Below are 16,310 nucleotides of genomic sequence, written 5' to 3'. Positions count from 1 at the left end.
GCTATATTTTTCCTTTTCAATAGGGAAGGAATTTTCGTTTTAATAGGAAAAAGATTCCCATTTTAATTAGAAGTGTTAGAATTTCTTTTTTCTAATAGAGGAGGAATTTCTGTTTTAATAGGAAATTGATTCCCATTTTAATTAGAAGTGTCTAATAAATAGGAAAGGAATTTCCGTTTTAATATGAGATGACATGGAATTTTAATAGAGCTCGAAAAATGCCCCTTGTGGGAGCTTTAATATTAATACTATAAAGTAGGCTCGTGCATACACACCAGCTCTTTTGAAAATATGTTCAACAATCATAACTATATACATATAGAAATTTTCTAACAAATCGTGACTCCCGTTTTAGTCACTAACCTATTGTAATTTCATAACAAATCGTTTTAATTAAGTTTTAAAAACCCATTTTAATTTTCTAACAAATTATTTTAATTAAGTTTTAAAAACCCATTTTTTAATCCCGTTTTAATAGTTGACTTAATTTAGAAATATGATTTCCATTTTAATAGGAGAATGATTTTCATTTTAATTAGATATGCTATATTTTTCCTTTTCAATAGAAAAGGAATTCTTGTTTTAATAGGAAAAATATTCGGTTTTAATTAGAAGTGTTAGGATTTTTTTTTTTTTTTTTTTTTTTTTTTTCTTTCTAATAGAGGAGAAATTTATGTTTTAATAGGAAATTGATTCCCGTTTTAATTAGAAGTGTCTAATAAATAGGAAAGGAATTCCCATTTTAATAGGAGATGATGATGTGAAATTTTAATAGAGCTCGAAAAATACCCTTTGTGGGAGCTTTAATATTAAGTTATAGATATAGATTTAGTATATGTTATTTTTTAAACCATATAAGCTAGGGTTAGGCAAATCCTCGTCTGCATATATAATTAAATTTGGCAGATGTTGTGATATGATAAGTTAGGCCGAGTCCAATAGCTCCCTATCTAGACTAATTAAATTTGGAAGATGTTGTGATATGATAAGTTAGACAGTGTGAGATTCATGATATATCTTGGGAACAAGGAATTGGGCTAAAGATCCATTTTCAGGTTAAAGGGACGACCCGGTTTTAAAATCACCGATTAGCATAACACATGTTCCAAATGAAAATAAATAAAAAATTGAAGCGAAAATAACCCACAAGGACAATTCATATTGACCAAGCCATTTTTCTAATATTTTCATTCCAAGTATATCCCACTGATTGTGCATACAAATATTGACATGCAAACCTTAAAATAAAGAATAAACATAACATATACGTTATGTAAATGTGCACACTTCAATATGCATACACACGTATTGTGTTAGTTGCATACCCCACTAGTCTGTGCATACCCAAATAGGTAATAGGTATGCACACCTATTTTATACATGAAAACTGAATGTGCATTCCCTGTTAGGTGTGCATATTGTGATATGTATGCACTGCATACTTATTTTTGGTATTCAAATTTATGGTTGTACATACCGCAATAGGTACGCACACTAAATGTGCATACCTCATAAGGTAATGCTCACCGATTTGTAGGTATGCACACCGATTGCACTTACCTATTGTTAGGTATGGAATGAAAATGGATGTTGTGCATACTACAATAGGTATGCACACCGATTGTGCACACTACTTACGCTGGGTCGTTTTGGTTGGCCTAAGCCATTTTTTATTTCGCATTAGTGGTAAACTTGATGTATAAGTGGTCATGGCGGGTCATTTAAATCGGACTTTTTTCATCTTCACTTAGTCTCCAGTATTTGGAATCCTTTTTAGTTTTATAAAACCGTTCTATTAATGACTTAAAACATATAGTATTAAATTTAGTGTATTCACAAAATAGTCCAATGGCCCATACTTTGCTACCCATTTAGCTTAATTAATTGTTTGGCCATAAGGCTACCAGTCCCATGCCAAGTACATTAGCTGAAATAATTCAACCATTTTCAGGCCCAGCATTAAGTTTTTGTTAGGGCTATGTTTTGGTCTTGGAATTTGTTTCTTTGGAAAAAATAAATTTGTAAAAATTTATTTGCCTATAAATGCATATGGCATGATTTTACCAACAAAATAGGGATAATTTGAGATATCCCGTGTTTTCTCTCTCTCTCTCTCTCTTTTTGAAAATAACAAAGGAAATTACTTATTAATAACATTAATTCTAAAAAAAAAAAAAAAAACGTACCAACTTACATAGCAATATTGTCACCTTCCACTTTAAAGGCATATACGAAGTAGTACAAATTATTATTTATTCCCGAATATACAAATAAGAATTGAAGAGTAAATCAAATGCTCAACGAGCGTACTTTATAATAGTTTTAATATATGTAACCATGCCCAAGGGCGCCCATGATAGAATGGTTCTCTTCCCCGCCACTTTGAGCTAGCATCGATGATAATGCACAGTTTTATTTGTCAACTACAAATTCTTGTGGAGTCAATAATGTTGGAGTGTCTCAAATGTCGCAAGGAAATGCCACTTCTTAAGCATGGTTGGGACCTGGGACTCAACGAGAATCTCATATATATGAGGGATCCGTTTACCATGGTTTTTTATACCATAGTAGAACATTTCCAAGGATCCGTTTTTATACCACAAACCAAGAGTGATTTTCGTTTAGGGAAAATGGGGACACCAAGGGGGCGAATAGGAGTAACTTAAGACTAACTTGAATCACGATCTGCTGTACCACAAAATTACTATGAGTGGTAATTTTTGGTAGGTAAGAGTTTCTTATCGCTTTCTTCCCTCCTTTTCTTTCCTATTTAAGCAATTTCTTTTCTCCGTTTCCAAGCAATTGCTCTGCGCTCCTTCTCTTTTACTGGTTCGATGGCAAACTTACATCTACTAGCTAGTAATACTACATCTACTACTCCTACTTCTTGGAGTGATCTTTTCCATGGTTCTGGGGCGGTTTCTACACTCACAGCTCTTAAGAGTTCACTCTGATTCTCAATAATGGGATTGCCATGGTTCCTGATGAATTGGTTGATCAAGGGATCCAACAATAGGATGAGTACTTAGTGGGTTACTTTCTAGAGAAGAGAATGTCTTTTCCCTTTGTTAAAGATTTTCTTACTAAAACATGGAAGCTTAAAGCAAGCTTTGAGATAACTACTGATAAAGAGTTATTCGATATAAGTTTTACGAGCAATGAAGATAGACAAATGGTACTGGAAGCTGGGGCAATGTTTATTGCAGGAAGAATATTTGTTAAGAGCCTTATAGTGTTGAGATTGATTGTCAGAGAAGCAAACTCACAACGGTTCTAATATGGGTGAAACTGCATGACCTCCCAAAATAAATGTGGACATTGGATGGTTTATCCTATGTTGCCAGCTTAATTAATAGCAGGGCCAATGTTCATGGATGATGCAACGGCTAAAAGGAAGAGGATGTCTATTGCAAGGGTCTGTGTTGAGATCCCTGTGAACCATAAATATGAGCCCACAATTCAACTTAAGGTGAAAGGGAGAGAAGTAGTAGTGGGAGTGGAATATACATGGAAACCGTTATCATGTGAGAAGTGTAACAAGTTTAGGCACTCTACAAATAGATGTGGGGCTAGAACTGTGAGGAGATGGAATGTCCAGAATATAAAGAGGGGTGAAACCAGTAACTCCACAAACATAGATGTTAATGATGGTGAGTATGGGAATCAGCGAAACAACAATAGCTTGGGGGATAACTCACAAGATATAATGACCCAGCCATAAAACAAGGGGTTTTACTTAACCCCCCACGGATGTACCCTTTTTTTGAGATAACCCCCCATTTTGAGAATCATTACTGATTGCCCCCCATTTCAAAGTTAATTTTCCATATTGACAATTTTACCCCTTATGTCAAATTTGTAAAAAGCCCCCATTTTTAACATACGTCTTTGAAAAATTCGAAAATTCAAAAATAAATAAATAAATAAAAATATGAAAACTCAAAAAATCTGGAAAATTGATAAAAAAAATTGACAAAAATAACAAAAACTTGAAAACAAATTAAAAAATATTCAATAAAAGGAAAATTCAAAAAAAAAATTGAAATTTTCCAAAAATTGAAAAAAAAAAACAAATCGGGAAATTTTTTTGAAAAAAATTAAAATGAAATTGAAAAATGCATAAAAATTTGAAAAAATAATAAAATTCATTTGTTTTCCTATATTTTGAGCTGTTTTATTATTTTTTTCAAATTTTTATGCATTTTGTCGATGTTATTTTATTTTGCCAAATTTTTCCGATTTGATTTTTCAATTTTTGGAAAATTTCGGATTTTTTTTTTAATTTTCTTTTTATCGAATATTTTTTAATTTGTTTTCGAGTTTTTGTTATTTTTTCAATTTTCTGGATTTTTTGATTTTTCATATTTTTATTTATTTATTTATTTTGAATTTTTGAATTTTTCAAAGACGTATGTTAAAAATAGAGAGTTTTTACAAATTTGACATAAGGGCAAAATTGTCAATTTGGAAAATTAACTCTGAAATGGGGGGTAATCAGTAATGATTCTCAAAATGGGGGGTTATCTCAAAAGGGGGGTACATTCGTGAGGGGTTAAGTCAAAAAACCCCATAAAACAATGTGGTCCATGATAATGCATTAGTTCCCTATGTATATCAGGAAAGTGGAATTAATGGGATTGAACCAGAATCAACACTAGTACAGCCAGTTATTCCGTTCCCTACAAGTGTCCTTCCTACTACGCCAGCATCAAGTGAGGTGGGGTATACTACTCCGACAGCAATGCAGAGTAGTCACTATGTGGGAGTTGAAACTGAAGCATATGGAACCCAAGTTGGGAGTGGAAATAGATTTGCTATTTTACAAGGTGATGAGGAAGATGTTATGATCAACAAGGAGCTGATGGTTCAAATTGAAACACCAGTTATATGTGAACCACAATTTCATGGGGAACAGGTTTTATATGAAGCCACTGCGCTAGAGGAAGAGAACATAGAAAATGACCTCTCGGAAACTGAAAAGGACTTCTTTGATGATGAGCATGTCCAGCCTAACAACATTCCAGCACTTCTACCTCTGCAAGTTATAACTAGGTCTCAGAGTAAACATCAGCAACAACAACAACATAGTTCCAGAAATAAAGGAAAGGGTAAGAACAAAGGTTTTGGGAGGAAGGGAAAACATAAACATTAGATATGTCGAAGCTCACAGTATGGAATGTCTGAGGGCTTAATGACCTCAATAAAGCTAGATATTTGAATAAGTTTAGAAAGGAAAATAACTTATGCCTTTTTGCTATGGTGGAGAAGAAAGTTAAGATAGAAAAGTTCCAGCTCATCAGTAACATTTGTTGTCCATCGGGGTTTTTGTTAATAACTACAATAGCTGTGATAGTGACAGAGTATGGATATCTTGGGATCCTAGAGTTATAGCCCTACTAAAAATCAAGGAGACTGACCAACTTATATACTGTAAGATTGATCTTCTCCCTATTTTGAAATCATTCTTTTTTACTGTGGTATATGCAAGTAATAACAGTGCAGCTAGATCCTGGCTATGGAGTGATATATGTAATATTCACAATGGAATACAAGGTGTGTGGTGTGTTGCAGGGGATTTTAACAATGTTCTATACTCATTTGAACGAATTGGTGGAGAGGCAGTGTATCCAAGGGAAACCACCCTTTTCAGGGATTGTCTTGTTACATCTGAGCTGTATGATCTTAATGCAATTGGGGCCTTCTATACATGGACAAATTTTGCAAGGAAGTGGTCCAAAATTGATCGTTGCTTGGTCAATAGTTTCTAGAGTTCTTCGTTCTCATACTCTTATGTTGAATTGTTGCCGGCTGGTACTTCTGACCACTCTCCTATTGTTATCTCCATTATGAACAGAGTTGATGCTAGCCCCCCTTTCAGGTTCAGCAACTTTTAGATCCTCCATCCAGAATTCATGACAACTTTTCAGAACTGCTGGAATGTGCAAGTGTATGGCAGCCCCCATACATTCCGACTCAAAAACTCAGAATACTGAAAAGCAAGTTGAAAAGTTAGGCTAAATTATATTGCTCAAACATCTCTAAGAAGACTGAAGATGCAAGAAAAGAGCTCAAGTGCTTACAGAAATCCCATCAAAGTAATCCTATGGATATGTTGTTATGTAATAGGGAGAAAGAAGCAAGATTAACTCTTTCTCAGCTTATTATCATGGAAGGAGAGGATCTCAGGCATAAAACTAAATGTGACTGGATGAAATATAGGGATAAATGCAATGAGTTCTTCCATAAGATGTTTAAAGAGAGAAGGATAGAAATCTGATATGGGCTCTAAATGGTTGTACTGGTACTAGAAGGGAAGGCCATGAAGAAGTTTATGAAGCTTTTGTTCAATACTATAAAACATTATTGGGACAAACTTCCTCAGCTAACTGTGATCCTGAATTTTTTTAGAGTCTTCACTTTTCTAGAGTCCTGACTACATCTGAAGCAGAAATTATAATGCAAGATTTTACAGAGGCAGAAATCAAACAAGCTTTGTTTGAGATGGAGGATAATAAGGCTCCAGGGCTTGATGGATTCAATGCCTTTTTCTTTAAGAAGCATTGGCAATAGGTGAAAGATGAGTTTGTCTAAGCTATTCTCTCTGTCTTCTCCCTACAATCAATACAAAAAGGAGTTAACTCAACACACCTGTGCCTCATTCCAAAATGTGCAACAACCTCAAAGAGTGAAAGAGTTTAGACATATAGCATGCTACAATGTAATCTATAAGTGTGTTTCCAAAATGCTCACTAATATAATGAAACCTTTCATGCCATACCTCATCTCCATGCAGCAATCAACCTTCATTCTAGGCAGATCCATTCAGGATAATCTATTATTAGCTCATGAGCTAGTGAGAGGCTACACAAGGACTCATGGGACCAAGAGGTGTTCAATCAAGATTGACATTACCAAAGCATATGATATAGTAAGTTGACAAACTATTGAGATGGTAATGGCAAGATTCAGGTTCCTAGAGAAGTTCATTGAGTGGACTAAAATGTGTTATCCCTCACCATTCTTCTCTATACTAGTAAATGGCACACCTCAAGGATATTTTGCTGGAGGTAAAGGGCTTCGACAGGGAGATCCAATTTCTCTGTATTTATTTGTTCTAGTTATGGAGGTGCTTGGTGGCATGTTGAGAAGAAGTGTGGTAGTGGAGGAATTTTCTTACCACTCTAAATGCAAGAAATTGAGTATTACACATCTTAGCTTTGCAGATGACATCTTGTTGTTTTGTAAAGGGGATTCCACAACTGTCCAAGCAGTGAAGAATACCATTGAGGAGCTCTCAGGATGTACTAGTCTAAAGTTGAATAGCCAGAAGACTACACTACTTGCAGGAAGTATGAGCCAGCATGAAGCTAAGGAGTTAGCTGATATCATGGAAGTGGAACTAGTCCAGCCACCTGTAACATACTTGAGTCTTCCATTCACATCAACTAGAAGAGGTATCAAAGAATGCCTTCCTTTGATAGAGATGGTCACAAAAAGGATATCAAATTGGAAGAACAAGTCTCTGACTCATGCAGAAAGACTCCAATTGATCCAATCAGTTCTTTCCTCTCTTCATGTATATTGGGCTAGAAACTTCATCCACCCAATAGAACATTGAAAGAAATAGCAAAGATTTGCAATAGATTCCTCTGGGTAGGTCTAGACATGAATGCTAAAATGCACCATACAAGTCATGTTACTCTTAGACTTGGGAAAGATCAGGGTGGATTGGGTATTGTAGATCCAAAAACATGGAATAAGGTTGCCTACTGTGGCCTGGTATTCAAAATTGCAAGCTATGAAGATTTATTATGGGTTAAATGGTCAGTTGACCAGCATGTCAAAAGCCAGCACTTTTGGACTATGAAAATTCTAGTAGATGTTTCGTGGGTCTGGAGAAATGTCTTGAAACACAGGAAAACAACACAAAAGTTCATAAGGCACCATATAGCAAAGGGAGAGTAGACCTATATTTGGCATGATCCTTGGTGCCTTGACTCTTTGTTAATACAATGGGCAGAAGGAATACAACTCATTCATGTACCTGATAATGCCCTTGTAAGCGATCTCATTTCTGAAGGGAGATGGAACTAGATTATTATCAATCTTTCCGATAGTGAGCTGAAGAAGAAAATAGAAGGTACTGAGTTGAACCCTCTGCTTCCACAAGACCAAGTCATCTGGACTCCAATAGTATCAGGTAGATTCATTGTCCAATCAGCCTACTACGCTCTTAAGCATATCCGAAATAAGGTGAAGCGGTACAGGTTGATATGGGGCAAGATAGTTCTTGCAAAACATTCCTTTACAGGGTGATAGCTCTTTGCAAATTACTTACCTACCCAGGATAGATTGGTAAAGAGGAAGGGTCTATCTCAATTGACTTGTATTTTTTGCAACTCTTCAAGAGAGCACTCGAAACACTTATTTTTTTATTATCACTTTACCAAAGGGGTTTGGGCAAAAGTGAAAAGGTGGATGGGCTTGAACAGCTAGGTGTAAACATCAACATCAGAATGGTATAACCTGTTGAGGTTGTCGATCCTTTTCAATGGAATCTGAAATTATAAAGTTGATAGTTTATGCTACGGTATATGTCATATGGATAGAAAGGAACTTGAGGAGATTCCAACAAAAGCAACACAATGAGGATCAAGTTTATAGCAAAGTTAAGAAGGAGATGAAACTCTACTTGCAAAATGTGCTGAAGAAAATTCCTGGGTTGGTGGCAGCAAGAGTGTTGATTGACAAGATTAGTATTGAAGTATCATTCATGCACAAAGATCCCAGCTTGTGCTCTTGGCTCAGGCCTAAACCAAGTGAGCTCATGGTTAACACTGATGGCTCTATCATAGATGAACCGAATGGGTTTGGAGGGGCCATTTGGGATGAAACAGGAGCTATGAAGTTAGCTTTCACAGGAAGCTCAACAAAGAGGTCAGTTATGACACAGGAGCTCTTAGCCATTGAAGTGGGTATGCAGGGTGCACTAAGTATAAGAGCTAAGAAAGTAACCATTGTGTTTGATTCTATGTGTGCTGTTTGGGCTATCACTAGCACGAAGGAACCCCCTTGGTACTGCCTCAATATTGTGGCTGACATAAACTCGTTGAAGGATCAGTTTGAACTTGTTGAGTTCATACATATGTATAGGGAAACCAACCGAGTAGATGATTACTTGCCCAAACTATGTAATGCACTAGATGACTCTATTTTGTATTTCCTTCCTCTAGTTGATGTTGGCCTTACCAAGCTTGTAAAGGAGGATGCACAAGGAAAAATGTTTCTAAGACTATAATTAATACAGGTTGAAGTCTTCCTAACCTCTAGCTTCTTCAAAAAAAATAGTTTATACTACGCCCCTTTACAAAATGAGTTAATTAAAAGCTAATATTTTGTGGATATGATCTACTAACTATTGGGATGGTTATATGAACTCCACCTTATAGTGACTCCAAAGTTACTCCACTCCTAAAAGTGGGCTTACAAGATGAATTGAGAGCTAATTTTTCGTAGAGATATACATTGCATGATGGAGAACACCCCCACAAAAAATTAGCTCAATTGAATATGCTTAACCTTGTCAAAAGTTGTTATGAAATTAAAAAAAATCTGGGCTGTTAGATAATTTCATAACATTCTAAATGATTTTTTGACGAGGTTGGACATCTTCAAATGAAGTGATTTTTTGTGAGGATGATCTCTATTATGTGGAGAACATCTCCACCAAAAATTAACTTTTAATTCATTGTATTTAGTGGTGGAGTCATTTTGGAGTCACTATAAGGTGGAGTTCATATAACCATCCCCACTAACTATGGATAGATACTCCACAAAAATTTGGCTCATTTGGAAACCTCTAACCTATTTAAAAATTATTGACAACTTTGAATTTGTTTTAACAGCCCAGATTTTTCTATTTTGCAATCATTTTTTGACATTGTTAAACATCCTCAAATGAGCTGCAATTTTGTGAAGGTTATCTTCATGGTTTGTTGGACATATCCACAAAAATTAGGTTTTACTGTCTTGTGGGTGAAGTTGTAGAGCATGGTATAAACCATGGTATGAAAACCATATATATTGATAATTAGAAATTTGTAGGGGTGGAGGTGGGGGTCCATAAAAAATGTTAACTCGAACAATAATGTCACCAGTATCAAAATGAAAGCTAAAAAAGTTCAAAACATTCTTCACACCAAACATGTACACGTTGACATATTTATGTAAATTCCAAGGATTCGTCTTACTGCGAACACACGAACCTCAAAAGAAATTAGATGAAGTGAAGAATGTAATATGTATGTATTAGCTATTACGTGAGTAACTTTACTTATATTAATATTGTTGTATGGAATCTGTACCACTTGTGATAGACATATATACTCTCATTGTTTTTTGTCCTCATGTTTATTTGTTGTGCGTAATAATTGTGTATATATAAGAAAAGTTTAAGGAAGTGAATGAGAGTGAAAGATGGGTAATCGGTTGAAGGATAAGAAGCCAGTAATGGCTAGCTATGTTAGCACTGCAGTGCACTTATGCAAGTGTTGCGCTTTCCTATGGTCTTTGTTGTTGTTTATAGGCAAGTGATAGCTAGTTTGGTCATTGCACCTGTAGTTTAGGTTTTTTTTTTATTAAATAATATTTTATTTGATATCCAAAAGAAATCATACAAAGTTAGAAGGGGTCAAACGTGCCATAAATTGCGCCCCAAGCCCTTCCTAAATGGCAAAATTTTACAAATAATTAGGACAGGCGTGCAACAGGCGTACAGGCGTGCAACAAGCTACGCCGCAAGTCCTTTCTGAATAGCTCTATCCTTCTGAAAACAAACTCGTTAAAACCAACTGTCATAATGTTACTGTTCATAACTTTCTGAAGTCGATCTCTTGAGGAGCTCAACAGACTGTTGTCCCTAGAACCCAAAAGTGTCGAAACTGAATGAAATAAAACAATGTTGGTTAGCCCTATAAGCTTCTTCATGCTTATCCATATTCTTTGCCGCTGCTCTCTTAGCTGCTTCTCCCACCTCAAAGTCATCATTCCCCAACTCTACCAACGGAGAGGCTCCAATTACATCAACACGTGCATATTTTCCCTCAGACCAACTGTAAATTAAGACATCCGCAAGCCGAAGTGTCGATCTGCCCTCATTCGGATCAGTGAGAAAGTTAAAATGAGCTTCTTTCTTCACTTAGCTTGTACCACAACCCTCCAAAATACATCACAGAAAATATCTCTAACATGATCATGTCGGTATTTAAAACCGGAAAAATGTCTACAATGTACTACATGGTCTCCAATCTAGTCCGTTTTTTTTTTTTGTCGATCAGGATTCCATCATTTCATTACATTAAACTGAAAACAAAGAAATTACAGAGTTCAAGACCCAACAAGGGAGAGGTCCAAATGAAGCATACTTAAGAGCCCATTGGCCTAATACATTGGCCTCCTAATTGTCTTTCCTAGCAACCTAAAAATAAGATAACTTACAGTGAAAATTAACAGTACAAGACATAAACAAAAACTTGATCTTATGTAGAAAATCAATTCTATTCCAGTCACTTTGAAAAATTCAGAATAATTCGCGATTTTTTGCCTTGAAACGTATAATACGGATTTTGGTGAATTTTTCAAAAATTCGACTCAAAAAAAAAAAAAAAAATGAAAATTCGGTTGTGCTTTTGTTATTTTTTATGTATTTTATGTCCTCACTCTTACTTTAAGTCCCCAACTCTTACATTTTTAGTGATAAATTAATCCAAAAACTTTGTTTTTATACTTTTTTGGCAATATTTAAATTGTCATGTCACGATGTGTGTATTTTGAAATTTGAACGGTAATTTCAATCCAAGAACAAATAAATGAAGGTATATATGTGGACCATTCAATTGGTTTCAATATTTTTGTAGCTAAATTGTTTAGATATGTTTGTTATGTTGTAAAAAATGACAACTATTATTAATATTTACTAACATAATATCACGAATTTTTTACTTGCAGATTTTTGCAACCAAATGTTTAAAACGCATATTAATTAAACACCGCATAATTGTCGTACTGCGAATTTTTGACCGAATATTTGACCGTACTGTTTTTTTGAATCACCGAATAATTCTCGAATTATTCCCGTACCGAATTGTTACCGTTAGCAAGGCCTGACGATGATAAATTAAATGTGAAAATATCGAACCCAATCCAATTTGAATTAGATTTTTGAAGAGGTTATTTGGGAATTTGGATTAACCCATAAGATGACCTTGGGTCATGCAGACTATTCTTGTGTTCCATTATTTTGTAAAAGCTGGTCTTATTTTTAGGACTGCAAATCGTGTTGACAGAATGACGGTTGACGCACAGCTTTAAAGCATCTGATACTGTACGTCCCACCCTTATGATAGGATGACCAACACGGACAGAACTCAAAACTAACCAAATTTATGTGCCACGGTTGGGCCTGGAAGAACTAATTAGGTTCCAGCCATAGGAAGATGGACAAAGATGTATGACTGATGTTATAAGAAAGTTCTGAACAAAAAGTACTGGAGTTAATTAGGCCGAAACCTCCCTATTGTAGTTTTGAGTTGCTGCTTTTAAGCAAAAGTTATGGGCCATTGATTGGGCCTGAAAGATCTAATCACGTCCAGCAGGGAATATAACGTATGACTGATGTTAATATGTTATAGATCTAATCAAGTTCTAATATCATCCCTATCCACCAAGATTTCTAACATAGTACAGGAAATATATAGGCCCAAACCTCCTTATTGGAGTTGGTACTTTTTGTCCAAATTGCGCAGCAGGTAACTTGGCTGCTTATTCCGCAATCTAGTTCCCAAAGTAGGGTGAGAATTCACATAATAAACAGGCTTAATCTTAAATGCGTTGACAATTTTATACTGCCACCAATTTTTTGTAATAGCATAATAATAAGTTAATGACATCTCGATCAATTAATCTGATAAAACCAAATCTTGTTTCTGTTTCAATCATAATTAAACACCTTGTTTTACCTAATCAGACTAGAGAAAGTGGACTTAAGAAGCTTGAGAAGCATGGCTAAGATAGCAGGGACCATTTGTTGCGTAGGTGGAGCAGTTTCGATAGCATTGGTCAAGGGCCCAAAGTTACTGAACATGGAAGTTTTCACAGAATCCTCTTTTTCACCATTAGCTGGAGGTGATAATTGGGTATTAGGCTGTCTTCTGCTCTTTGGAAGCTGTTGTTGCCGGTCAGTTTGGCTCATCTTGCAGGTATAGAACTGCCGACCGAATGTTTTTATGGTTGATACTTCAAGTCATTTAACATGACATTCTTTTTCCTAAAATGTATATGTAGCAAACAACAACTAATTAAAGAGACAAAACTCAAGATTTGTAGTGGTTCGGAGCCATTGCAGCTTCCTCCGTGTCCACTGGAAAAGAAAGGGTATTTTATTACTTAATGCTCATTAGGGTTTTGTACAGGTATATATAGCCATCAGAGTTTCTAAACAGGTGGAGAATCTATTATAGAAATAGATTGAGCAGTATCCAAAAACCCTTCAGCGATTAGGGGCGCACACCCTTAGTTCATGTATACATAAGGGGCGCACGCCCCTTGTTATGTCTTTCTTCTCCTATACTCCCCCTTAAGTTGGTGCAAAGATATTCAATGAGCCCAACTTGGAGAGTATATCATGAAACTTTACTACTGGAAGTCCCTTGGTAAGAATGTCTGCAAGTTGTTGGTCACTGCGAACAAATGAGGTAGTAACAATGTCAGACTGCACCTTTTCTCGCACATAATGGCAGTCAACCTCAATATGCATAGTTCTTTTATGGAACACTGGATTAGCAGCGATATGCATTGCCGCCTGATTATCACAGTAGAGTGTAGTAGGCAAATGCGAACCAAAACATAAATCCTTAAGAAGAGCTCGAAGCCAAATAATTTCACTGGTGGTAGACGCCATAGTTCTATATTCCGCTTCAGCACTAGAACGAGCCACCACATTCTATTTCTTGCTCTTCCAAGTGACTAAATTACCTCCTACAAAGGTACAATAACCAGAGGTAGATCGTCGATCAACTAGACATCCTGCCCAATCAGCATCTGTATAGGCAGTGATGTATGTGTGCCCATTTTTTTCGCATCCAAATACCTCTTCGTGGCGACCCTTTCAAATATTGCAGTATCCTAGAAATTGCATTCATATATTGATTCCTCGGAGTGTGCATGAAATAACTAACCACTACAAGAAAATGGGGTTTTAGCCACGGACTACCCGAAACGTTGGCGACGGCCCAAAGCTGTTGAAGATTTCCCCACGGCTAACTAATGTTGGCAAACTAATACCAACCGTAGCACTATATCACAGTATTTTACTACCTTTGCCCACGGTAATAGTCGTTGATATTCCCACAGTTTGGACCGTCGGATCAGATCTTGATGGTGTGTAATAGTTGTGGATTTTAACCCACGGCAATACTTCGACGAGATAGGTCCAAAAGTGGTGGAAAATAGCACCAAAATTTTCTTCTAACGAAAACGAGATAACTAGTTTTAGAAAAGAAATTGAGTACCGCCTCTCTCTCTCTTCTCATCTCTTCCAATACCGCCTCTCTCCCCAATTCTCTCATCTTCTTATCTCAAAATCCGTCGACCACCGCCTCCGTCTCTCACAGTTTGTCACCATCAGCCCTCTCTCACCATCTCTCTCTTACTATATTCTTCACTCATCAAAGGTAATGTTTATTAATGTTTAAAGGTTTGTTTTTTTATTTGTAAAGGTTGTTTTTTTAGATGAAAATTAGTTCCTTTTAATGTTGTTTCAACATTAAAAAGAGAAAACTATTTTTCTAATAATTATTTTAATTTCTTCCAACTTTTGGTACATCTCTGAGAATCCCATGACTGTATATGTGCTATCGTACATCCTATGAGATTTTAATGCTTATGCAATGTTCTATTTTGATTGTATACAGACCGCATTGGCTTTTTTTCGTAATCCAGAGTACTGCATCTCTTGTTATTCATATGTAAGTACCGTTTATCTCCAAAGATATATGTGGATGTTGTTGTTATTCTCACTGGTTTAGTTCGGTTTAAGATTTGATTTTAGTGCTTGTTTTGTTTCCTTATTTTAACTTGTATGATTGATGGTTTGCTGATAATTGAAGATGGTACTCTTAGTTTTTTATGAAAATAAGGTTGAATGAAATTTGTTAAGTTTTGATCATGTTACTACTTTTGAGTGTTGGCCTTAACTGTTTGTTTCATGGATGTTTTTTCATAGAACAATTCTTTTTCGAATGGATCGTGCCATTTATCTTGTATATAATTGTTATCTGATCAATAATTTTTGAACTTGTGTGATTCTTGTTTATTTGTAGATACGTCATGGATGGTTTTTTCCCAAATGACAGAAGTAGTTGGGTCAATTTAGACTGCCATGACACCCGTTTTATAAATGGGGTAAAATATTTTATGGACTTTGTGGTAAAAAACTACCATAACAAACTCTTAATGACATGTCCTTATAGTGTGTGTAAAAATGGAGGGAAAGCAAAGACCTACGAACTCGTGAGGTCGACCCAACATATTTAAACTGGATATTTCATGGTGAAGAAAGACATGATCCGAATGTGGAGTCCCATGGGAACTCTAATCTGCATGAGATGAATATAAATGATGCATTTACTACTGTGGTTGAAGAATTTGGTGGTGAAGAGTTGGATTCATTTCTTGGAGGTCTTGGAGTTGATAATGGAGAGGCACCGAGCATTGATGATGCTGAATCGACATTGTTAGATAAGAACTTTGAACAGGCCATGAGTGCTTTGTACCCTGGTTGCAAGAATTTCACTGTCTTAAGGTTTGTCATAAAGCTGTTTAGAATCAAAGTTACACGTGGGTGGTCAGACATAAGTTTTACCGAGTTGCTTCAGTTACTTAAGGCAGCGTTACCGGTGGATAATAAAGTTCTGAAAGACACGTATTGATCTGAAAAATTAGTTAAGGAGTTGGGGTTAACTTATGAGAAGATCGATGCATGCCCAAATGATTGTATTTTATATTGGGGGAAGAAAAATGAATTGTTGCAAGAATGTCCTACTTGTAAGGTGTCTAGATATAAAATTGCAACAATTGAGGAGAGAAAAAACCGTGTAAGACTACCTGCGAAGCAATTGCGGTACTTTCCAATTGGGGATAGATTGAAGATAATGTATGGTGTCGGTTGGGTAGCCAAAGCTATGTGTTGGCATTCCACAAATAGATTGGGGGATGGTGAGTTGGGTCACCCAGTTGACTTAACATCTTGGAAA

The 16,310-nt window shown here is 35.9% G+C and overlaps 1 protein-coding gene across 1 annotated transcript; it reads left to right on the top strand.

Annotated features, from left to right (window-relative positions):
• Window positions 1-8,551: 8,551 nt before the first annotated feature.
• Window positions 8,552-9,298, top strand: LOC147509642 (uncharacterized). The gene has a single exon (XM_086597869.1). It carries the CDS (start codon window positions 8,552-8,554, stop codon window positions 9,296-9,298), a length of 747 nt encoding a protein of 248 aa, XP_086453995.1.
• Window positions 9,299-16,310: the final 7,012 nt, after the last annotated feature.

This window comes from Coptis chinensis, chromosome 3 (genome assembly GCF_015680905.1).
Source record: "Coptis chinensis isolate HL-2020 chromosome 3, ASM1568090v1, whole genome shotgun sequence".
In the NCBI taxonomy this organism is placed as follows: domain Eukaryota; kingdom Viridiplantae; phylum Streptophyta; class Magnoliopsida; order Ranunculales; family Ranunculaceae; genus Coptis; species Coptis chinensis.
Note: the sequence above shows the minus strand (reverse complement) of the source record. Positions and strands in the feature narration are given on the sequence as shown.